The sequence below is a fragment of the Barbus barbus genome (assembly GCF_936440315.1).
Source record: "Barbus barbus genome assembly, chromosome: 38".
Taxonomy (NCBI): domain Eukaryota; kingdom Metazoa; phylum Chordata; class Actinopteri; order Cypriniformes; family Cyprinidae; genus Barbus; species Barbus barbus.
The window spans coordinates 13,122,655-13,148,135 of NC_136716.1; the positions used below are offsets into that span (position 1 = coordinate 13,122,655).

The window sequence follows — 25,481 nt, forward strand, 5'->3', positions numbered from 1 at the left end:
CACCATCATGGGAGTGTAGAGGTTTTTCGACACCATATTGTGTTTTGGTGTAGCCACCAGGCATCACACTTTGACTGACTGCAGGGAATAAGGAGGAGCATAAATCTGAAGGAGTGTTTAGGTAAGAGCGTGCAGACTGGTAGGTGGCCCTATATGCTATCTTCAGAGCCTTAAGTGTAATGCTGGCGAACAAGAGGGTTGTGACATGGCTCCTCTTTGACTGATTGAAGACCAATATGCTGCTGCATTCCAAATCGCCTATATACAGGATTGATGGTGCTAGCTGGAGCGTAAGCTAGTAAAGCATTGCAGTGGTACATATATACATCATGTATTTGACTGGATAACACGATTTTAAAGGATGTGTGTCCAATCAAACTTTTTAAAGCAAATTTATCTATAACTATAAATCTAGACCATGATTTCCCAAAATGGGGTTTGTTGGTGGTTCATGAGTGGAATCTTCAGGGTGCCAAAAATGCTGATAATTAAATCATAAAAATGTATAATCAAAATGTACTCAAAAGATTACTCATGTGACCATTAACTGATATCATAGAGCTGGGGACATAAATATGGTTTTAAATTATTTATATATTGAAATAAAATCTCAGGGTACTTTAAGTAAAAATTTTACATCAAAGGGGTTTGGATGAGAAAAAGTCAAGAGTTGACCTAGCCAAATAATTCAGATGCCAACATGGAAGTGTTGTGTGACAAACAAAATGATGCAAAGTAAAGTAAAATAAAATAATAAATAAATCCAGACTACATATTACTTGCAGGGAGCACAAACTTGTGCATTACTGCCTGCTGAGAGGAAGAAACCATCAACTCAAGAGACACCAGACACTCAAATCATACAAGCTTATGTCACGATAACAAATTTTGCATATTGTTGGGTCTGTGCAGTTCATGGTAATATTAATACATTTGTTCAGTTTTAAGAACAATCTTGCTACTGTGTTGGATCCCAATGTGACGTTCAATAAAACACAAATTTGAGAACTGCAACACCAGTGTGGATTCACTGGTCTAGTTAGTATATAGTCAGTGTGAAGCAATTCTGCCCTCATGTGGCATTCAAAAATTCAGCCAATCGACTGGAACAAAAAACAACAAAAATCCACAGTGAGAGAAGAAAACTCTGTACATATGTGCAGTCTAAAAAAAGGCTGGTAGGAGAGGGCAAGGTAGAAAACAAACTCCTGCAACAATGCAATGTTTTCCCTCTGAAGTTAAAAAGCCTCTAGCTCTGGCATCGAAAGTTGTTTTCTTGAGGTTTTTGCATCTCTTTTCCCACAAGAGCTGGATCTGAACACTTGAATCGCTTGTGTCTGATTTGCAAATGAACAAAAGAAAGGCAGAAGCAGAGCCATATAATGATTTATTTTTAAAGAGAGGCAGGAAACATTGATTGAACGCTGGTGGCAAAGAAACCAATACCACAGTGGCCGGCCTACTCATGCTCTGAAATAGATTGTTGGGAGTCTTTGACATTCTCTCTTGTCGTTTTAGCAAGTGGCTCCGAGTGGGTCGTGATTCACCGAGCGCCAAGGCAAAACACACTGAGAATGCAATGGAAGGATAATATCAGAGGCTTTGTCTTGTTGCCATATCACTTGCCTGAAGAAACGTGTTATTATTATGCCACTGTCAACGGAGGGCCACCACACTACAGGTGGCATTACTGTGGCACAACCCAAGAAATTGGAAGTGCACCCACTCTGCCAAGAATACGAAACTGGAACAAAACAAACTCACGAAACCATAAACAGCACTGTCCGTGGCACTCCATCTTGTGTGGCGGCCGATAAGAAGGCACATTTTTCCAAGAGATGAGCCGAGTTGAGAATATCCAGGGAAAGACAGTGACTAACAGCCCTGCTTTGCTCCCCACTCTATTGACTGTGAGTGAAGGTGGCCGACGTTGACCTACCGCCACTCCCAATACTTATTAATCTCCAACAAGAAGCAGGAAGAATCCCGCGTGCACCACAAATGAGAAACTGCTACTCTGCTGAACAGAAATACAGCGTGCAATCTATCATGTGGAGTAGTCATGACTCATATATGCACATTGCAGCTGAAGATATACAGCCCCTTTGCACTTTCATAGATATTCATATTTTGATGCAAATGGACCATATGCAGAGAAACTATTCCTCCTCCAAAACATTTTGGTTAGATGAGTTACATTGTACTTTGTAAGTCATAATATCCTACAACTGCTTTTTGAAAATTAAAGTCCCATTCAACCATTCACATGCCACTGAAGATGTTAGCACTGCAGACTCTAGGTCATAAAAGCTATTATGGTCTGTGTTCAGAGTACATGAAAATTGGATTTCATACTATTCAGCTAAACAATCACTCCAAGGTGATCCCTTTTCAAGCTGCCGTAATTCTGCTCATATAATTCCCTTCGGCACAAGCACACACCTACTAGCCATAGTTTGTTATGCCATCCCTTAAACTAGAGGAAATACTTCCTTCAGGGACAAGGATGAAGCATGCAGCTCATCTCTTAAGCACATTTAACGGCTCGTTACCCCACCGCTCGTTTCAGGCAACACGACACTCCTTGGTCAGGTGCCATTCTCTAATGTGCTGGAAATGAGCCATGAGCCTCTACAGTCTTTAGACAGTAAGTACGGTGAGCTCAAGGGGCCATTTTCGTTCTGAAAGGAGCGCAGTAGTGCCTTAAACAGGAAAAAAGACAAAACTGAAACTGTTGCTTCTGCAATTAACAGTGCCCTCTCTAGTGCTGCTAAAATATGTAAGGACAACAAAGTGAATGAATTCTAAATGAAATAGCTTGGGTATGACCTACCAGTCCTAAATGCGTCCAAGAAATACCGTGCGTGCATAGCATTTCTGAGAATTTACTGCATTTCGGCTTCTGCCGTCCAAGGTTATTTGCCACTGGGGTGAAGAGAACAAAAAACTCAAAGAGCATACCCAGAAAAAGTGAAACTTTCAAGGTTCCCCCTTTAGTATAAAAAGTTGCAGAACGGTTTGGCCCGAGGTCATTTGAGAAAAACAAATTCTGATGGAGGTAAAGTAAAATCGTTTTCAGGTACTTTAAGAAACATTTAATGGCAACAATTTATATAGTACAAACAGACAAAAATATAACTTTGAAAATCTGGCAAATTCAGGCTTGAAATTAATAAAATATCTGAAAAGTAATAAATATCTATAACATAATGCTTTTGTCATCTGTCCTCATGAGTACAAGGAGACAGAAGAACCTATACAGCAGAATCAAGGGGCTGATGGGCATCGTGTGATGCCATCAAAAGAAACAGCCGTTTGGAAAGCTCCGGACCAACTCTGCGGGTTGTAGATGTCACACCCTCTCCGCGGCGAATTAGTATGTCTGCCAGCAGACCGACTTTTTCAAGTTCTGATCTGCACCGTGCATATGCCTACAAGTAACAAATATACATTCAAACATGAGATCTTGCAACAAAAAACAATAACGGTCCTAAATAAAATTATTATTTACAAAATAAAAAAACGTATATGCCAATATGTCGTTAATCCGTCTGCCTATAATAGACTGACAAACACAATTTGTATTTTCTGTTAGGCACTTCATATTTGAAAACAGCTTTAACCTGAGCAAGAAGCCGAGGAGAGGGGTAGGCACTAAGTATAGCACTGGCCATATCAGGGCTGACGCGGTTCAACTGTTGTATTTGTCTCTTCCAAACTTGCAGAAGGCCGTTCCCTGAGCGGTCCACCTTCTGACCCCCTGCCCACTCACTCTCTAAACAAAACGTGAATCCCGTCTTCTCTCGCTCCCGCCTGAGAAGAATAAACATACACAAGTAAAAAATAAACCACTGTAGCTAAAGATGCAGCTGGTTGGGAGAGCGATAAATATGGAAACTGGCTTCCCACTCACTTGAATGGTGCCTCGGCTACTGCTTTGGTTAACATGGTAATATAATCAGTGAAGTCTTTCCAGGTAGAGAGGAAGCGAACCTGTACCCCAGTTTGCAGTTGCAGGTCTACCAAAGCCTGATGGACAGGTGAGGGAAAAAAGACTGAGTTGAAGCAGAGCACCTCAAATATGACCATGAATTTATATCGACTGCCAATGAGGTGGTTCAGCTTACCTCCTCCACCTGCACTCGCGAGACCTCAGGAAGCTGATTGATATCGTCTTTCTTTCTTCTCTTTTTCTGCCCTCCCTGAAGTCCCACATTCTTCTCCTCACCCAGCACTGCCTCACGGTATTTCTTCTGACATTTTGAATTCTGGCTTCTGCAAAAGAACATTTAATGCAAAATTTAGCAATTATAAACTCTTCACTAATCTGTCATTTAAAATCTAACATACATATGCTAATGTTTGTTTTATGAGTACTGCCCAATTTATGGATAAATTCATAAACATAAGAGTTTAAAGTATTAAATAAGTGTAATGCTTGTATATTTGTCAAAGCATTTAGATGAAATTTTAAATAAATTGTCAAAAACTAAAACAATGTCTGACTCTCAGTAAGTCACTCACCTGAAGTACTTCTCTATGTCAATCACAACTAGACTGAGGGTTCTGCCTGGGTTCCTGCTCATAAGTCCTTGGATCCAGGCGGTCAGAGATATGCCGCTTTCTGTCAACACACCGTTGCATTGCCTCTAAATATAAAAAAAATAAAAGCCCCACATAGAGCGCAATCAGGAGTGAAATCCCAAGGCTGTCAAAATTCTGAAGAAATGCATTTCTCAAAGATTGAACAACTGCATATTTTAAACAGTTTATGGATCATTTTTTACATAATTGAGAGGTGATTCTGTAATTATATTCATTACCCTTAATTGCTCTGACTCTTCTTGGAAAGGTCATAACTGCTAGTTTTTCTGTTGCCCTTTCAGCCACAAAACTCTTTTAATTTACATTTTAGTTGGCACATCATACAAAAAGGGCACATCAAACAATTATCCTATTAATGGTTAATTAGGTAATTATAATGGTCCAATAGGAAATTACACTACACCAGAACATAATTTGCCTACCTTGCAGTAGTTATTAATCATAGTTACAAAGTCATCCATAGGAACTTGGATTATAGTATTTGAGTCTGGAATGGACATCATCTCACAAGTCTGCAAATAAAACATTCAAATGAACTATAAAAATATGTGTAAAAAGATTTAAAATGAAAGGTTCTCAATCTTTTTGACTACAAGGCCCCCTTTTGTCCAAGACAATATTCAAGATATCTCCTATCTTACCAAACACAAACCTCTGGCACATCTGATGTAACAAAACGACTGAACACAAAAATATAATGACAGATTCATGTGGTACATCTTTTTTTGTTGTTGTTTAGAATCATATTAAGATGATAGTGTGTAAGTAAAAGCACATTTAAATACTTTTAAAATCTGTGTAAACCAGAAGTTGCTGCCGACTTTACTTCAGTATGGTGACGTATTTCTGAAACAGAATATTAAATAGAGGGCAGGGTTTTTTTGTGCTCCTCCTCTCATCTCTCTCACTCACTGCAATCTAACAGTTGTAGGGGCGTGGTTAAACATATTCTGCCCATGCTGTAAAACTGAAGTCATCAGAGAGGGAATGCCATTCCAGAGCAGAAGCAAATGATCAGATTTTGATTAAAGATGACCAAAACAAACAATTAATGGATTAAGTTGCATGGATTAATAATTCACGTAAGATTAGCAATGTGCACTAACAAAATAAATATTGTAAATTTGGATTTCGCACAGACTTTAAGACTTTATTGGGGCCCCTAAAAGTTTGTTCAAGGCCCCCTAGCGGGTCCTGGCCTCCGGGCTGAGAACCACTGGTTAAGATGTTCATAACTTCTACCCAGATACGAGACATCACACAGATATTTAAGCATCTTCTATATCTAAAAACATCAGATAAATCTATATAGATCTTATAATGTTATATTCGTGTATTTGAAATTCAAAATTCATCATCTGTATGTGACATTCAACAGAAATCCCTTGGGTGACATATTGCATAACTGCAATACTCTGGCAATTGCATCACCCTCCCAAAAAAGAACAATTACTGTTGGGGAAAAAATTATTTGATCCCCTGCTGATTTTGTACATTTGCCCACTGACAAAGAAATGATCAGTCTATAATTTTAATGATATGTTTGTTTGAACAGAATAACAACAAAAAAAACTCTAAGTAATATAGTCTAAGTTTATAACTAAGTTATAAATTGATTTGCGTTGTAATGAGTCAAATAAATATTTGATCCCCTATAAATCAGCAAGATTTCTGGCTCCCAGATGTCTTTTAGGCCGGACATACACTGTGCGATTTTCATCCGATTGTGAGCCGAATTCTAACTCGTGCGACTTTGAGTCGGGCTGAATTTCAGCTTTGTCGTGCGTCGTTTGCCGTGCAGTGTTCAGGGGGAAACGAGATGCGATTAGCCTCTCCCGACAGGCAATCGGACGCAGTGCTTTTTCCCTCACTGTGCCTGCGTGAAAACAGAACTTTAACTATTTAAGCTTTATTGCAGCAAGAAAGAAAACGAAAAGAGGGAGATCTTTAGATTAATGTCATTATCACGGGAAACGTGCGTCATTGTCCATCATTTTGCAATCAGTGATAAAAACAAACACGTCGCAAAATGATAAATATTTCAGTTTTAAACCTTGAAGGCGAGCCAGTGCATACCACACAAACAATTTGCAAACTGCATGAGCGTAATGCCCGAGAAGAAGTTTTCAAATCCAGTCAATTCAAGCTACAGAAAGTTAAAGTAAAAACTGAATGAGCTTTTGGCATCTGTCACTGCATTAACAGAACATATCCTCTCAGAGGAGACGAAAGACATATTGGGTAGTATTAGGCTATTGTCTTAATTTATTTTCTTAAAAAAAATAAATAAAATAAATTTCTTATGGATGATATACGTAGTGAAAAAGTAGTATTTCGTGTTAAACTAGTTGTTTTTGGAATTTCCTTGTCTGTAATAAAGGTTTTATTTTCATTGACTGATTATTCATTAAGCTGTTCATTCAGTGTTCGGAGTCCAGACATAGGCTAGCTAGATGGTTGAGAATTTTAATTATAGGCCTATTAATATACACTGCCCTCCAAAAGTTTGGAAACACCCCTGGCAAAGTGTGGTTTTGGACGATATCAGCATAAATCCTTATTTTTTGGTGCAAATACATTAAAGTAACTTGACATTATCATTGAAGACCAGCAATAAAACATAATAATGGCAATATATACATGTCAAAGTCAGACATGACCCTTTTCCAGCTGTGATGCCTGGTTACTGGTTTAAACTTGGCCCAGGTTTTTAAAAGATTTTTGGGTCAGCACACTTTAATAACTTCAACAACTGACTGCCAATTCAAAGTTAATGTTTGAATAAACTGACAGCTCGGATGCCCAGAATATGCAGAGCTGTAATAGCTGCTAATGGTGGATATTTTGATTAATCGAAAATTTTATTTTTTTCTATGTATAAACTGTTTATGTAATAAAATATGTTTTCATAGTTTGTGTTGTCCCTTATCAGTGCAAAATTATCACCAATTTAAACGGATTCATGCCAATATTGAAAAAAAAACCCCACTTTTCTAGGGCGTTTCCAAACATTTGGAGGGCAGTGTATCTAAATGTTTTAAATAATTTTCAGTGAGGAGTAATCTAAATTAATCTTTTATTATCCGTGCCTCAGTTGTGCAGTAAATGTGCAATAATTTGGGGCAAATTAATTGTAGTAGACCTATAAATTTAATAATAAAACTACCATAATAATAATAATAAATATTAATAATTTAATACATTAATTGGAAAAGCCAAATCCTAACGATATTGCCGATATATATATATATATATATATATATATATATATATTGTCTGCGCAAGCGAAACCCGAGTATTTCACACGTATAGTGTGAGCACATGAATCGCGCTCGACAATCGTACCGTATAGTGTGAGCACATAAATCGTGAGCTTTGGCTTTACATCGCATGCGATCTTCTCGTACAGTGTGAGTTGATACCTTGCTGAAATCACACAGTATGCCCGGCTTTATACAGGTAAGGAGCTGAGAAAGACACCTGTCCACAGAAGCAATCAATCAATCAGATTCCAAACTCTCCACCATGGCCAAGACCAAAGAGCTGTCCAAGGATGTCAGGGACACGATTGTAGACCTACACAAGACTGGAATGGGCTACAAGACCATCGCCAAGCAGCTTGGTGAGAAGGTGACAACAGTTGGTGCGATTATTCACAAATGGAAGAAACAAAATAACTGTCAATCTCCCTTGGTCTGGGTTTCCATGCAAGATCTCACCTCGTGGAGTTTCAATGATCACGAGAATGGTGAGGAATCAGCCCAGAACTACACGGGAGGATCTTGTCAGTGATCTCAAGGCAGCTGGGACCATAATCACCAAGAAAACAATTGGTAACACACTATGCCGTGAAGGACTGAAATCCTGCAGTGTCCGCAATGTCCCCCTGCTCAAGAAAGCACACGTACAGGCCCGTCTGAAGTTTGCCAATGATTCAGAGGAGAACTGGGTGAAAGTGTTGTGGTCAGATGAGATCAAAATCCAGCTCTTTGGCATCAACTCAACTCGCCGTGTTTGGAGGAGGAGGAATGCTGCCTATGAGCCCAAGAACACCATCCCCACCGTCAAACACAGAGGTGGAAAAATTATGCTTTGGGGGTGTTTTTTTGCAAAGGGGACAGGACAATTGCACCGCATCAAAGGGACAGTGGACAGGGCCATGTACCGTCAGGGCCAGGGCATTGAAAATGGGTCATTGATGGGTATTCCAGCATGACAATGACACAAAACACACAGCCAAGGCAACAAAGGAGCGGCTCAAGAAGAAGCACATTAAGGTCCTGGAGTGGCCTAGCCAGTCTCCAGACCTTAATCCCATAGAAAATCTGTGGAGGGAGCTGAAGGTTTGAGGTGCCAAACGTCAGCCTCGAAACCTTAATGACTTGTAGAGGATCTTGCTTCCTCCTGAGATGTGTGCAAACCTGGTGGCCAACTACAAGAAACATCTGATCTCTGTGATTGCCAACAAGGGTTTTGCCACCAAGTACCAAGTCATGTTTTGCGAAGGGGTCAATTACTTATTTCACTCATTAAAATGCAAATCAATTTATAACTTTTTTGAAAGTTTTGTTTCTGGATTTTTTTGTTGTTATTCTGTCTCTCACCGTTAATATAAAACTACTATTAACTATTAAAATTATAGACTGATCATTTCTTTGTCAGTGGGCAAACGTACAAAATCAGCAGGGGATCAAATTATTTTTTTCCCCACTGTAATTGGATATTTAATTGTTCATGCTCATTTCCTGTATTGTAACATTTACTGGTAGATTACCTTTGCCATCATGTAACCTCACTCTAAAATTAATAACACTGTTAAATGTAATCTTTAGCAAATCTCATAATGAATAACCACTTTCTGTTCTGTACAATATACAGGGCTCGCAAAATCGCTAGCCCGACGTCCTGGGGCTATTGTGTTTTCCAGTCGGGCTACCAAAATGTATCACTGCCCTGCCCGACGGGCTACCTTAAAATACAGGGCAGGGAGTTTAAGGCCTTAAAAAGTTTTAAATACGTTAAATGGTATAAGAAAAGTCTTAATTGTAATTTCAAGAGATCTTACAGTTGGGGGTGGAAAGGCAAGAATCGCGATATGGCTGGAAACTTCAAAAGGCAAATATGTCATTGAATAAATATGAGCGCTGCACGTTTTAAAGTCAAAACAAGGCACGGATGTCTTTGTGAATATATCTCTGAAGGGAACCGACTGTCCTCAGAAACGTATCGTTGACATTTTCATTTAATCTTGCCTATAAAATGCCTGATGAAGCAGCATTTATGAGCGCGGTGCTGCTTTTTTTTTTTTACAGCCGTCACCGGGGGAACGGATCGCTTTATTTCAGCGGCCGCTCTTAAAGCGCCACCTCATGTCAGAGAATGAATTTGCATTTCCAAAAAGCCTCTCTTTTTTTTTTTTTATTGAATGCATGAAAAAAAACAATAACAATAGTCATCGTCAAACAGCAAACAACAGTCCAGGGTCAAAAAGCCTATCTTATGTTTAGATCGACCCATGTTTTTACGTAGCAAACACATAAGAGCTGTAAATGTGAAAGAAGCTAATGTCCCACATGAAAAAATACTATAGTAATTTATAGTAAATAAATACTATAGTGTTTTTGAACCATACTATAGTAAAGTACTTTAATTTGTTGTGGTAATTCTATAGATGCTGTGGTAATATAACAACTAGAGGTCGACCGATATGGGATTTTCTCTGGTCGATGCCGATATTTAGAAATCAGGGCAGCCGATGGCTGATATTTAATGCCGATTTTTTGGGCCGATATGTTTAGCCAATTTTCTTTCTTTTTTTCCCCCCTTCATCTCAGGGATGTTAATTTTTTTCAGTAATTTATCAAAATATTTAAAAAGGTTTGCTGCATGGTTAAAATATGCTGTGCGTATAAAAAAAAATTGTTTTTTAGAGAGAGAGAGAGAGAGAGAGAGAGAGAGAGAGAGAGAGAGAGAGAGAGAGAGAGAGAGAGAGAGAGAGAAGTCACGTATAAGTCGCATTTTATTATTTCATTCAGAAATAGGCCTAAAGCCGACGTGAAATGTTTACAAACAATATAATAAACACTGTAAACATAGCTAGGCTATTTTAGTTCCCCACTCTCCACAACAAATGCTTTCAATTAACAGTATTTAGAAAAGAATAAGAATTTAAAATATAAGAGGCTAGCTATAAACGACAAGCCAAAACGAATTCATTTAGGCTAAAACGAAACTGAAACCAACGTTGGGTCTCTCATGCCGCACGAGGCAGCATCACGTGTTGCTTGCAGATGCACCTGTATATTAATCGGCCTAATTTGCAGCACAATCGGCCGATGCCGATCAATCGGTCGACCTCTAATAAAAACTATAGTAATAGAAACAAATTACTTTACCCAATACTGTACTAAGTTTTCTACAACTATAGGGTATACTACAATACACTAGTATTCTTTAGTTTTTACTACAGTAAACTGTAATGTTCACTATAGTTAAACTACAGTATGCTGTACCATTCATTAAAGTGTTGTAAATACTATAATATATACAGTATAATACACTTTACTATAGCATGGTTCAAAAACACAATAGTATTTATTATAAATTACTATAGTATTTTTTAATGTGGGGTGCCTTCTAAAAATCCAAACAATTTAGACAGTAATATTTATGTTTTAAATTAATATAATAATTCATGTTTGACTTTATAATGTTACCACAGATATCGTCCAACCCCACTCATACGGTGTTCATTTTACTTGTGCAGCTCAGTCATAAATTGCCTTAAATTGATTAAAAAAAATTCTGTCAAATAAAACTCTTTCCTTGATATTCGTTCATATGTGTATTGAAAATGTTTTTGATTGACATTTATGGTCTTTTTTTAGTTGGGCTAGTTAAATAAATTTTCAGGCTACCAAAATCTGAAGAGTACCTGCCCGAAAGGCTACCAGGGATTTTGAAATTTTACGAGCCCTGCTATATTATGTTGTGATGCCTAAATTAAAAAGCATTTATTGACTGATATTAGTGCTATCAGTGTTTTATTATTATTTATAATAATAATATTCATTTTAAAAAAAGATACAATTTAAAATATCCAGCCATAACAGGAAAATAATTAATTTACTGAATTAATTTAAAAGTTTTTTTCATCCCCATCTGCATCTCAAAGCAAATGACAATGAATGTGGTTAAAATGTTGCAATGCTGCATTTGTATGTGTAGAGTGCTGTCGTACCTGAGGGCAGGGTGTGCGCCTAGCCCATGTGACACTACGAGGAAGAGACTGCTTCTCTATGGCACAGTTGCAGCCCATGGCATGCAGGGAAGTCAGGAGAGCGCCACCACCTTCCAGCTGCAGTAGGCCTATGGGGAAGAGACAGCTAATCAATACTAATCCATTCAACATATGCAGCTTAATACCTCATGTCAGTGCTTTTTAACAACTCGGGAAAAGTATCAAAGCACACAGAGCCCTGAAAGCAACTGTGACAGCAAAGATGAGCACTGCAGGCACACACTGCCACCTACCTGGGTCGACCGTCACCACCATGTGTTTGATGCACTCCTCTGGCCTTAGGGCTTTTACAGCATCAGCCAGAGCTTTCTTCTCCATCCTAAATCTCTCCTTCTCTTCCTGCTGATGCTCTCGCATTGCTCTTTTCCTCAGGGTTTCCTGTCTGGCAGCCTCCACTTCTGCTGGAGTTTTCTTGCGTTTGGCCAGGTAAGTGCCATTCTCCGCTTCAGGTGGAGGTTCTTTTGTGAGGTATGGTGCATCGATGTTTGAGCTGCACTGCCTTGTTATACTGCTACAGATCTTGTTACGTTCAACCGGCTGGGCCTCGGGGTTGATATGATGTGCTGGAACATCTAAGGGGCGAGAACATCCTTTGGAAACCGCATTGGAAGCCCGGTTCTCCTCTGCACTGATGGCTGCTCTACCCAGGCCAAGCTGTTTTTGTTTCAGTCTTACAGCTAAGGGAATCATGGCTTCCTCCTCCTCTTCGCTGTCACTACTGACCATCAACACGTCACTTCTAGCAGCTCCAGCGGAGGCGTGGACCTCCAGAGATGAAACGGGATCAGCAACAGGTGCCATTTCTGAGTCTGAACTGTCTAAAACCACCAAGTTGGGCTGTCTGGATTTTGACTGTGAGAAATCAAACACAGGCAGCTCCTCTGAATCACTGGAGTCACTGTCACTTAGGAGGAATCCAGGTCTACCGATGCAGGTCATGCTGAGCTGTCATACAGAGATCTGCGGTCTGAAGGAAAGTTCAAATTAAAATACAATTTAACACGCAGTGCTCAACAATACAGATGTTCTATGTATTCCATAAAGTTATTTTCATTTTTATATATATATATTTTTATAATAACATTATGTTATTCATTCTTTTTAAAAATAATAATAGTAATGAAAACAGTGTAGCTACAATTTAACTCCAAGACAGATTAACAAATTCACAAACATACTTTTGCTGGCACATGATGGTAAGTTATAACTTACTGTTAATTGTTCATCAATTTTTAAACGGTTATAACTTATGTTTTCACCACTACCACAAATCATTCTTATGGTTTCAGCAAAATATTATCTGCTAAAGAGATTAAAAAATATATATCAGCGGAATTCACAACAGTTTTCAATACAATCACAGAAACAGGAAAAGATTTAGTATGCGGTGGATAAACTACCAGTAACTTACAAACACTAGTAACTACACGGTTTAGTAGAAAAATATGGTTACGTTAATAAAACACTTTTACATGATTATGTTGTTGAAACATGACCAATTAATGTTCGGTTAAGAGAAACAGTGCGATACTGAGTCAAAACCAAGAACTAACTTAGAGCCGTCGCGTGTAACACGTTAGCTCCACACCACACAACTATTATTTACATTTACGCACACACAAAGACAAAAAAAGCAGCTCAAGACAGCACACCACATAAAACATCACAATACAAATGCTGATGTAACTCAGTAGCTACTCAAGCGTTCTATTGTAGTGTTACATATCCAACATGTTTATGTTACTCACGCAAGTCAAGTTCTGCAATTGGCGGGTTCTGATTCTGAAGGATCACGGGAGCGCGTCAGCTGAGTCACACTCACGTCATTCAAGATGGCGGCGCTCGTGTCCTTGATGCTGCAATCCAGAGTCTGTAAGTAGATTGGCCATTTTTATCACTTTTTCGGATTGTATTATGAACAGTGCAAGTAAGACAAGAATTATATGGAATAATTGAACCCTTTCAGTGTTTTGTAATGACTGTGAGATGATGGTAGTAGCGTGCTGAGCCACCGTTCCCTAACAGCACAGTGAGCATGTGTTAAATGTTGACAGCATTTAAACTGTGATAAGCGAACTGATTTGGCTTACATTTTGTAAATGTAATGTAGATCGTTTAGGAACATGCTGAATTTAATACTTCTATTAAACTGATGTGAATGACCGTTTCAGATTCATCTGTTATGTTGCAGGCATTGATTGCTGTGTTCTTCTGGTCTTTGCAGGTCTTCTGTTCAGTCAAACACCAACAGTTGTACTGACGAGATTTGCTTCAAAGAAATCAGGAGGAAGCAGCAAAAACCTAGGAGGAAAGAGTGCTGGCCGTAGATATGGTTACAAGAAACAAGATGGTACTTTTTTACTATTTACGTTGATCTCATAGGAGGCACATGTAGAGATTTTGTGTGCTGTTACTGTGACTAGTCTTTATTATCCACCATGAACTTGCATTATAACACATGTTTTGTTTTTCCTACTTTTAAGGGAACTTTGTGCATGCGGGAAACATCCTTGCTACACAACGCAAGGGTCTAATGCGCTGGCAGCCTGGAGCTCATGTGAGATGTTTGGAATCAAATATTTTCTTATGAGTACAGATAAAACTGTATTTTATTATTTTGTTTTATATTATTGCAATTAAAAATAACAGTTTTATGTTTTAATATACTTTAAAGTGTAATTTATTCCTGTGAAGCAAAGCTGAATTTTCAGCATCATTACTCTAGTCTTCAGTGTCACATGAACTTTCAGAAATCATTCTAATGATTTAGAATCAATGTTGGAAACAGTTGTGCTGCTTAATATTTTTTGGGACCTATGATACTTTTTTTCAGGATTCCTTGATAAATAAAAAGTAAAAAAGTGAGTGTTGAATCAAAATAGAACTTTTGTGTTACAATATACACTACTATTCAAAAGTTTGGGTTGAGTCAATTTATTTATTTATTTATTTATTTTAATAAATACTTTTATTCAGCAAGGATGTTAAATTGATCAAAAGTGACTGTAAAGACTTATTTTATTAATATTGTTAGAAAAGTTTTCCATTTTGAATCAATGCTCTTCTTTTTAACTTTTTATTCATCAAAGAATTAAAGAAAAAAGTATCTCAGGTTCCAAAAACAGTTTCAACACTGATAATAAATCAACATATTAGAATGATTTCTGAAGGATCATGTGACACTGAAAATTCAGCGCTACGTCACAGAAATAAATTCTATTTTAAAGTATATTAAAATAGGACAGGGATCTCCAACCCTGCTCCTGGAGAGCTACTGTCCTGCAAACTTCAGTTCCAACCCTGCTGCAACACACCTGTCTGTAATTATCAAGTAGCCCTTAACACCTTGGCTGTTTCTCAATTCCAAGAACGGACTTGCGTTCTCGTGGAGACCGGTCTTGCCAAGCTTCCTTGGAAGAACGAACTCGGAAGGACGCGAGAACACAGAACGCACACTTATGAGAATTGAGATGTACTGCGTTCTTGCTTAACTGACCGCATAGTCTCAGCATAAGAAACGGCCAATGAACAATAAATATTACAAAATGTCATAACTTATTAAAACATTTCATACTATTATAGATATTACTTTCATATAATTGTATTGTGTTTTATTTTACAGCGTTATATGTTTTACTGTTAAGATTAATTTTAATATGCCAATAAAAATGCAGACTTTCTCCGGGTCTTATAACTTTATTAAAATTAACCAAAACAAAACGATAAATGTTTACTTTCAACTTGAAGAGCCGTTAAGTATTTGTGAGAGCGAGTCTAAAGCTTACAGGCTTCCATACACCGGCCGCCCACAGCGTTTTCTGGGATTTCTAACGGCTCGATTCTCTCAAGTCTGCACTCGATGCATCCTCAGTTTCAAGAACATATCCGGGCACTTTCATGCATCCTCTGTACTTGCGTTCTTGAGAATTGGAACTGAACTTCGACGGTTAATGATGACGCAGGACGAGAACACAAGGACGCAAGATCGCTGAAGAACGCTGAAGAATTGAGAAACAGCCCTTGATTAGCTGGTTCAGGTGTGTTTGATTGGGGTTGGAGCTGAAATCTGCAGGATGGTAGCTCTCCAGGAGCAGGGTTGGAGACCACTGAAATAGGAAACCAATTTCAGAAATCTTACTGGGTTTTTTTTTTTTTGTGATCAAATAAATACAGCCTTGGTGAGCATTAGAGGCTCCATTAAAAACATTAAAAATCATACTGATACCAAACTTTGAATGGCGTTATATATACACAGTGCCTTGCGGAAGTATTCAAACCCCCTTCATTTTTTGTTTTATGTTGCAGCCTTATGTTAAACTCCTTTAAATTACTTTTTTCACATCAATCTACACTCCATACCCCACATTGACAAAGCAAAAACAGAACTGTCACAACGTTGTAAACGTTTTTTTTTTTATGAAATAAGTACATTGCATAAGTATTCAAACCCTTAACTCTTAGCTGAAGTACCTTTACAGCCTCAAGTATTTTGGGGTATGATGTGACAATCTTTGCACATCAGCATTTGGCAATTATCTTCCATTCTTCTCACCTCTTCACCTCTCAAGCTCTTTCAGATTGGATGGGGGCAGATGCACATTCTCAGGTTTCTCCAGAAATATTTGATTGAGTTCAAGTCCAGGCTGTGGCTGGGCCACTCAAAGACATTCACAGCGTTGTGTATAAGCCACTCTTGCTGTGTGCTTAGGGTCACTGTCCTGTTGGAAGGTAAACCTTCTGCCCAGTCTGAGGTTCTGAATGATCTGAACTGGGTTTTCATTAAGGCTATATCAATATTTTGGCGCATTGAGCTTCTCTTCTGCTCTAACGAGTCCTTCAGTCCATGCCGCTAAAAAACAGCCCCACAGCATGAGGCTGCTACCAGCACACTTTACTTTTGGGATGGTACTCTACAGGTGATAAGCAGTGCCTGGTTTCCTTCAAACATGATGCTTAGAATTGAGGTTAATCAGACTAGATAATATTGTTTCTCACTGTCTAAGGGTGTCCTTTTTAGGGTCACTGTCCTAGGTGCTTTTTTTTTTTCAAATTACAAGTGTGTCTTCACTGAGGAGAGTCTGGCCACACCAGCATAAAGCCCAGATCGGTGGAGTGTTGCAGTGATGTTTGTCCTTCTGTAGATTTCTCCCATCTCCACATATGATGATGGAGCTCAACAAGAGTGACCATCAGCTTCTTGGTCACCACTCTAACCAAAGCTCTTCTCCACCAATTGCTCATTTTGACCAGGAGGCCAGCTCTAGGAAGAGTCCTGGTTGTTCCAGACGTCTTCCATTATGGAAAATGGAGGATACCTGCTTTTGTGAACCTTCAGTGCACCAGAAGTTTTTCTGAACTCTTTCCCAGATGTGTGGTTTGATGCAATCCTGTCTCTGAGCTCTACAAGAAGTTTTATTTTTTTACTGCAGTGCTTGGTCTTTGCTCTAATATGCGTTTTCAGCTATAAGAACTTTTATTAAGACGTGTGCCTTTCCAAATCATACCCATTCAATTAAATTTGCCACAGGTTAACTTCACTCAGAGTGTGGTAACGTCTACAAGAAAAATGAATACTCTTGAGCTAAATTTCAACTGTCCCAGATAAGGGTACTTGTTACTTGTGCAATGGAATAATTGTATATATATATATATATATATACACACACACACACACACTCACTCACTGGCCACTTTATTAGGTACACCTTGCTAGTACTGGGTTGGACCCCTTTTGCCTTCAGAACTGCCTTAATTCTTCGTGGCATAGATTCAACAAGGTGTTGGAAACATTCCTCAGAGATTTTGGTCCATATTGACATGATAGCATCACGCAGTTGCTGCAAATTTGTCGGCTGCACGTCCATGATGCGAATCTCCAGTTCCACCACATCCCAAAGGTGCTCTATTGGATTGAGATCTGGTGACTGTGGAGGCCATTTGAGTAAAGTGAACTCATTGTCATGTTCAAGAAACCAGTCTGAGATGATTTGAGCTTTCAGAAGATGGGCACGCTGTAGTCATAAAGGGATGGTCAGCAACAATACTCCAGTAGGCTGTGGCGTTTAAACGATGCTCAATTGATACTAAGGGGCCCAAAGTGTGCCAAGAAAATATCCCCCACACCATTGAACCACCACCTCCAGCCTGAACCGTTGAGACAAGGCAGGATGGATCCATGCTTTCATGTTCTTTACACCAAATTCTGACCCTACCATCTGAATGTCGCAGCAGAAATCGAGACACATCAGACCAGGCAACATTTTTTCCAATCTTCTATTGTCCAATTTTGGTGAGCCTGTACGAACTGTAGCCTCTGTTTCTTGTGCTTAGCTGACAAGAGCGGCACCCGGTGTGGTCTTCTGCTGCTGTAGCCCATCTGCTTCAGGGTTCGACGTGTTGTGCGTTCAGAGTTGGTATTCTGCATACCTTGGTTGTATTGAGTGGTTATTTGATTTACTGTTGCCTTTCTATCATCTCTAACCTCAGACATCAACAAGGCATTTTCGTCCACACAACTGCCGCTCACTGGATATTTTCTCTTTTTTGGACCATTCTCTGTAAACCCTAGAGATGGTTGTGTGTGAAAATTCCAGTAGATCAGCAGTTTTTGAAATACTCAGACCAGCCCATCTGGCACCAACAACCATTCCACGTTCAAAGGTCACTTAAATCCCCTTTCTACCCCATTCTGATGCTCGGATTGAACTACAGCAAGTCATCTTAACCACATTTAGATGCCTAAATGCATTGAGTTGCTGCAATTTGCGACCATTTTTTGAAAATGTGCAAGTAAAAAATTTGACGTGGTCACACTTGTGTGTATGTGTGTGTGTCTGTATATATATATATATATATATATAAGTAACAGAAATCTTAATTTTATTGCATTAATTGTATTGTTTTTTTTTTGTTTGTTTTTTTTATAAAATCCTAACATTTTATTTCCATACAATTATTAAAAACTGTAAACGGACAACATTCCCCTTATTGGAAATCAATCTCTCATTGTCTGTCTTCACAGGTCGGTATTGGAACCAACAAAACACTTTATGCCCTAGAGGATGGAATTGTCAGATTCACCAAGGAGGTGTATGTTCCTCTGCCACGAAGTGCTGAAGCCAGGGATGTGATCCCAAAACTTCCCAAGGGTGCTGTTCTGTACAAGACCTTTATCAGTGTCATTCCTATAAAACAGGAGAATACATTTAAACTAGTGGACATGGTATGAAAAAGACTTTCTTCAACTTCAGTTTGATCTGGATTCTTTGGACTGGTAACTCACCCTGGAATATTTTGATGGTCTCCTTTCAAATGTCAAAAAATTCAGCAGTAAAATATTAAATTTATTTTTATTTGTACAGTCATGATATTCTAATAAACATGTTTACCTAACACTGTGTGACTTTGTTCAATTCTTTAATATACACTACATCATTAAAAACTAATTTATTTATTTTGCAATCTAGAAATGTGTTCTTTTTTCTATGATAAGTCTTCTTTAATAAATTGTGACCCTGGACCACAAAACCAGTCTTAAGTCTCTGGGGTATATTTGTAGCAATAGCCAAAAATACATAGTGTGGGTCAAAATTATAGATTTTTCTTTTATGCCAAAAATCATTAGGATATTAAGTAAAGATAATGTTCTATGAAGATATTTTGTAAATTTCTTACTGTAAATATATCAAAACTTCCTTTTTGATTAGTACTATGCATTGCCAAGAACTTTGTTTGGACAACTTTAAAGGCTAAGTTTTTTTGCACCCTCAGATTCCAGATTTTCAAATAGTTGTATCTCAACCAAATATTGTCCGATCCTAACAAACCATACATCAATGGAAAGCTTATTTAACATTTATTATTCAGATTTCAGATTATGTATCAATCTCAATTTCAAAAAATTTACACTTAAGACTGGTTTTGTGGTCCAGGGTCACAATTCATCATTTGTGGAAAGCTGCAGGAAACCATGTTAAATGATGTTTGTATTCCATTTTACTTTCATAATCTTATATATTTCTGAGGGAAGCAAGATATTGAGAAATGAAATGAGAAACATGTAGGAAAGGACTTTATTTTAGTCATCACAAATTGAATCATGAAAATTCATTGTTAAATATATACAGGAGGAGATGGTTGGAAGGGAAGACTTGAAAAAGTAATAGGAAATGGAAATAAAGGCTATAACATCTTAATAAAACCGAGACAATAAAGATTGTATTTGTCTGTGCAATGATTAATTGTTCACATTAAGACCAGGATTGTTCAAATAAACAGAGTCCATTTTGCATTCAAGTTGGTTTTAAAGACAAAGAAGACAGCTCAGTCTTTCAGCAAATCAATATAAAGTTACAAGCACTTGCAGCTTTTAAGATCTGCTGTGCACGGAGCATTAAACAGTGCAAACATTGTCCTGTTGCTGAGGTGTTTTAATCTCCTTCATTGACTCCATCCATTCATGTTTCCTAAAATTCAGCTCAGCTTTAGCGTTTAAGGATTTAGACTGTCTCTCTCCTCCATAAAACAGACAAGGACTATCTTTGTAGCATTTCCCTTTGGGCTCAGGGTGTTGTTCATGTGTATTAGTAGGATTAGGGGAAGTGAAGCCTGAGAGTATCCTCAGATTGGAGGAAGCCAAGGAGAAAAAAGAAGGATTGTACCAGTACTGGGTTGGAAACGGTGCCAAATGAGTTGTTGCACTCTTTCACCTTCAATATGCGAGGATTAAATATGGAGTGTACTGACACTTTCCAAGGACAACCACTCGAGCAGTTGCCACTTCATAAGCTTCAAGTTCAAAATGCTTTTTACGATGCAGATGTACAGAATGTTCAAGGAACCATCATTGTTTGGAAACTCTTTTATGTACATTGAAGAAAAAGAGGTGATGAGATTCAATGCTAATGAAAAAGGATGGGGAATTGATTTAGAAAGTAATCAGTGATTCTGAGCAATGCTCAGTGTAATAATCTATCTGGCAGATAATTGTTATTCAGCCCCGAACAACAGCCTGCCACATTATATTTCAGGAGAAGCTAGATGCAAATGGTGTGTCGGAGCAAAATGTAGTATATACAGTATAATCAAATACATCATGAATAATTTTAAAATTCAATTTACAAATAAACATAAACTAAATGTATCTAATGACACACTGATGCAGAATTTGTAAGAAGGAAACAATGGTTCAGTTTTACTTGCATGTAAACAGTTTGAAGGTGTTAATGTCATATTTGCACAACAATAATCCTTTTTATTGAAATGCTCATCAGGACAATACAGTTTAATTTGGCTTCATCACCATGGAATTTGATTTATAGACACAAAGCCCTCTGGTATTTTTTATCAAATATAAGATAATACAGCAAATGTGTTAGAATATTATAGTTAAAGGGATAGTTAACTCAAAAAATTATGACTTCTTTTTATTTTACCCTGTCTTTCTCCATACAAATGTGGGGGGGGGTTTTCTCCGCATAATAAAAGTCAATGGAATGATGTCGTTTGGCCCCTATAAAATTTTCAAAAGCATGTTCTTTTGTATTCCGCATAAAGAAAGTCAAACAGGTTTGAAATTACATGACTAAGAATCATACAGTTTGCGATTCTCAAAGTAAAATTTAGATCTGGTAAGGTTTGGAGAAAGGTCACTGGAATCCAATCTGATTCTCATTGGCCATTTTGCTGAAAACTATTAGATGCTGTTCCATTGTTCACCCCTGAAAGCTATGACCCAGTATTCAGCCAAAGAAGCCTTGTTACATCTGTCTGCTTTGCTTTGAAAAGAATGACTGTCAACCCCTACTCTCTACTCTAATCTACTCTGTTGCTTAGCAGCGGCTGGTGCGTCTTCCGAGAAGAGCTTGCTTTTTCCCCTTTTCTGAATTTCCTCGCTCTTATTTTCTGTACATTTTAATTGGAGTAGAGAATGATGGCCTGGAAGGAAAAAAAAAGTTAGCCAGAATTTGCACAAAATATATATTATATTCTGAAATCAAACAGTACCACTGTTGCCAGAACGCTCAAATACTCTTTTTTTTTCATCTCATTTGGATTCTCTGTGTTTTTACAAGCTGCTTCAGTGGTGAGATGTTTTATCTGCCTTGCTCAGTAATGGATATTTTTCTTGCTAATTATTTTCAATCATTGAGCATTGCATTACGTGACTTGTGTTCACTATTTTGTGGACGCAGCTAATATGAACACTGTTTTTTGGAATATTTCATGCTTTCCACTAGAATATTATTGCCCAAAGGGGGCAAAAATCGACCGTGATGGTTTGCGTTGTTACTGGATGCCCACATTTAAGTCAACATGGCTAGAAGAAAAAGGTATCTGTCAGACAGAGGAGAGAGGAAACCTTGCTATGGAGGACAGTGTGACTGTACAGACCTTCATACAAAATTCATTAAAACTGTAAGAGATCACAAGATTTTATATGGTTTTGCAGACAAGGCTGCCTTTTTTCCCCAAAAGAAATGTATGAACATTGCAACTTCTGGCTGTTGCTGTTTGTTCTTATTTTGTGTGTTTTATTCCAGAGAATGGAATAAAGATCCAGCTGGGGTCTGGTTAAGAAATGGAATAGCGCAGGGTCCGTTCGATGATTTATATACTGAGGAAAGTGAGGTGAAGGAGTGTACTTCAATGGCTTTGGCCTCTGGACAGTGGATGAATGAACAATGTAATAAAGGAAATTTCATTATCTGTGAGAAAAAATATCAGGTAAGGCAATAAAACGGTTTTAACCCCGCTGACAAGAAAAGAAAATGACATTATCCAAATGATAATCATCATAGAGACTAAATGGAGGGCAAATAATCACCTACACCTTCAAACAAAACATTTTGCACAATCAAGCACCAGTAACATTTTCTTTAGGTAAAATAAATAAATAAACAATTTGTAGTTTAATTATTTATAATCACTGAATTCAGCATTATGTAATATATAATATTTATTACACTATACAATATTAGTATTCCTGGAAGTAAAATACGTTTAGCATTACAATGCTCTAGTTTGGTTTTCGTTTAATTTTAGCAGCTAGAGGGTGACAAAGCACATCATGCATTTCACGAGTTCACACTTACATATATTTAGCACGAGTAAGTTAATGCGTATTTGGCGTGTATGGTAATGAGTAGTTGGCGTGCTGTCCTGGGGAAGGGCTCCGGGCTCAGGAATGGCCCGAACCCAGAGTACCCCCCCATAGTGTGGTGAGAACTCTAGTGATACCTTCTTGAGTGGAGAAGGGGTGGAGGAGGGATGCTGATTATCCGTCGAATGAACAGAGGTAAGTCAGCTGTATTTGTAGCCGAACATTGATTAACTTGAGTGGGAACCTCCTGTGTTAATTAGGCTAAGTATCTGACGCGCTCTTCCCGAACCTTGTTAATAAAACATCATTTGTTTACTTTTTTTTTTTACTGTTCACAATCAGTAAATATAAGCTGTTTTTCAAATCATTTATCAGAGCTGACAGCAGCATCATTCACTTTTTCTTTAAAGTGTCTTTGCCATCGCTGGAGAGCTATGTGGCAGGTGTCCCACTAATGTCAGGCATATACACAGTGTCCCAGATACAACTGCTGCCCTCTCCACCAGACCCAGGACCACAAATGGTTGAGGTATTTTTTATCAAGGAATCTGCAGTTTAAGGGAATCAGTTATATAGATTTAAGAACAGTTAGGTTTATGAAAATTAGAGTGTTAAAGATACTACTTTTAAAAAGTTCAAGATTGGTACACTTTATAACTGTTATGATAACCAAAGCTGCATTACAAACTGTATTTTCTATCCCCTTACCCTAACTCTACACCTAAACCTACCCCTCACACAAAACTTGTATTTTAGAGTTTCAAAACAGTTTCAGAGTTTTTCTATATGATTCATAAGCCTGTTTCCTTGTGGGGTCCAAAACAAAAAATGTCATAATGGCAAAATTTACTGGTATTATTATACTTGTGCAGACATTTGGTCTTCATAATGTAGGGAACACACACACACACACACACATGTTGGTTTTTGTGGTTTATGGGGACTCTCCATAGGCGTAATGGTTTTTATACTGAACAAACTGTGTGTGCTATTGCCCTACACCACCTTCATATTGTAATACCTCTGTCACACCCATGTCATTAAACAAATTTGTGTCCTCATAAACCACATAAACATGCACACACACACACACACACACACACACACGTGAATTGTGGGGACTTTCCATTGACTTCTATTACTTTTATACTGACCAAATTATGATTTTTTTTTATCCCCTAACCCTAAACCTACCCCTTACATTGCATTGTTACACTTTCAGATAAACATCATTTACCATTTTTTAATAATTTCCCCTTGTTGGGACCACATAATTTCAGGTTTTGCTATCCTTGTGGGGACATTTGTTTTATTTTTATTTTTATCATTTATAACAATATTTATTGTCCATGTCTGTTTTTAAATGTGTGTGTATCTGCACAGATTATGTTGTTCCCAGGTCTTTGGTTCAGTCATGAGGGTCGAGTCCTGTCTTTGGATTTGGTGACGCAGCCAAGTAATAAGCTGACCTTTGCTAGAGTGCAAATCTTACACCCATACTGCAGCCCAAGTCATCACCTAGTACCACCTGGTGAGTAAATTAAGCACTAATGAGAAACACATTGCTAACAGGATGTCAAATAATCAGTTCAAGAAGTACAACTTAAAAAACATCTTTTCTCTCAGGTTGTAGTTCTCTCCTGAACCCTTTCAGCTGCTGTTCACTGGTGCCTATGTGCAACACAACTGGTGTTGTGTTGCACATAGGCACCAGTGAAAATTACGTGACTTGTTGTGACGTATTACAGTAATATTGTAGGGAGCTTGATTGACAGGCGATCAGACCAATCATAACGCCGAATCCGCCATTTTGCCTGACAAACAAATCAGACAGGAGAGTAGATTAACTTTGGTGGACTTAAACGAACTTTAAAACTTGTGCCTATTGACATCTTTCCACGGTTGAAATAAAATACATTCTGATGTTCATTCATGTTTATTTCTGCTTTAATGAAGATATTAGAAGCCGATCACTTCATGTGCTGTCAGTTCTGTCTTGTCTGTCGGCACATTGTCAGTTTCCTCATTGCTCTGCGATGTATTTTTCACTGTGTTAGAATGTGTGGCATGAGAGCACCATGGCTTGTCGGACATAGCAAGAGTAATGAAGGGGGGCAGATCATTGCGAAGGGTCAGTTGCATAGTAAAGAGCAACACTGTGTCCATTTACACATGAGCAGCTCATGATCCAGTGTTTTCAGCATCTCAGAGCAACTCGGTTTAGAGTCAAGTAATTTCCAAAATATTGTGGGCACAAGTTTATGGTGTTTTTACTGGTATTCCTCCAAAATAAAAGCTTGAGGCTTTGACATGTTAAAAGCTTAAAAGGGTCATATGATGCGATTTCAAGTTTCCCTTTCTCTTTGGAGTGTTACAAGCTGATTGTACATTGACAAGATTCCTGAAGTTGCAAAGACTGAAGTCTCAAAACCAAAGAGATATTCTTTATCAAAGTTAAGACTCTGCCACGCCCCC

At 38.1% G+C, this 25,481-nt stretch overlaps 2 protein-coding genes and 1 pseudogene across 6 annotated transcripts in view; 2 read left to right on the top strand and 1 right to left on the bottom strand.

The window, feature by feature from the left end:
* Positions 1–1,369: 1,369 nt before the first annotated feature.
* On the bottom strand, positions 1,370–13,699 carry eme1 (essential meiotic structure-specific endonuclease 1). Of its 4 annotated transcripts, XM_079397512.1 has the most exons (10): positions 13,654–13,689; positions 13,118–13,208; positions 12,139–12,872; positions 11,846–11,973; positions 5,028–5,117; positions 4,525–4,649; positions 4,128–4,275; positions 3,914–4,029; positions 3,624–3,813; positions 1,370–3,431 (listed from the first exon to the last, which is right to left on the bottom strand). In XM_079397512.1, exons 3-10 carry the CDS (start codon positions 12,842–12,844, stop codon positions 3,255–3,257), a joined length of 1,680 nt encoding a protein of 559 aa, XP_079253638.1. In that variant the 5' UTR covers positions 12,845–12,872; positions 13,118–13,208; positions 13,654–13,689; the 3' UTR covers positions 1,370–3,254. The 4 variants fall into 4 exon arrangements, with proteins under 4 accessions (XP_079253638.1, XP_079253637.1, XP_079253640.1 ...); XM_079397511.1 differs by lacking the exon at positions 13,118–13,208 and having other exon boundaries at positions 13,654–13,699; XM_079397514.1 differs by lacking the exon at positions 5,028–5,117 and having other exon boundaries at positions 13,654–13,669.
* A 35-nt stretch (positions 13,700–13,734) lies between these two features.
* Positions 13,735–19,296, top strand: LOC306857356 (large ribosomal subunit protein bL27m-like). Its single transcript, XM_079397265.1, has 4 exons — positions 13,735–13,777; positions 14,130–14,255; positions 14,389–14,462; positions 18,927–19,296. Exons 1-4 carry the CDS (start codon positions 13,738–13,740, stop codon positions 19,131–19,133), a joined length of 447 nt encoding a protein of 148 aa, XP_079253391.1. The 5' UTR covers positions 13,735–13,737; the 3' UTR covers positions 19,134–19,296.
* A 1,421-nt stretch (positions 19,297–20,717) lies between these two features.
* Positions 20,718–25,481, top strand: part of LOC306857787 (polycystin-1-like) — a 29,204-nt pseudogene continuing 24,440 nt past the window's right edge. Inside the window, exons 1-7 of the transcript in view lie at positions 20,718–20,789; positions 21,908–21,989; positions 22,144–22,321; positions 22,447–22,630; positions 23,417–23,535; positions 24,390–24,537; positions 24,633–24,730. The product of the transcript in view is annotated as a polycystin-1-like (transcript). The remainder of the gene's footprint in view (positions 20,790–21,907; positions 21,990–22,143; positions 22,322–22,446; positions 22,631–23,416; positions 23,536–24,389; positions 24,538–24,632; positions 24,731–25,481) is intronic.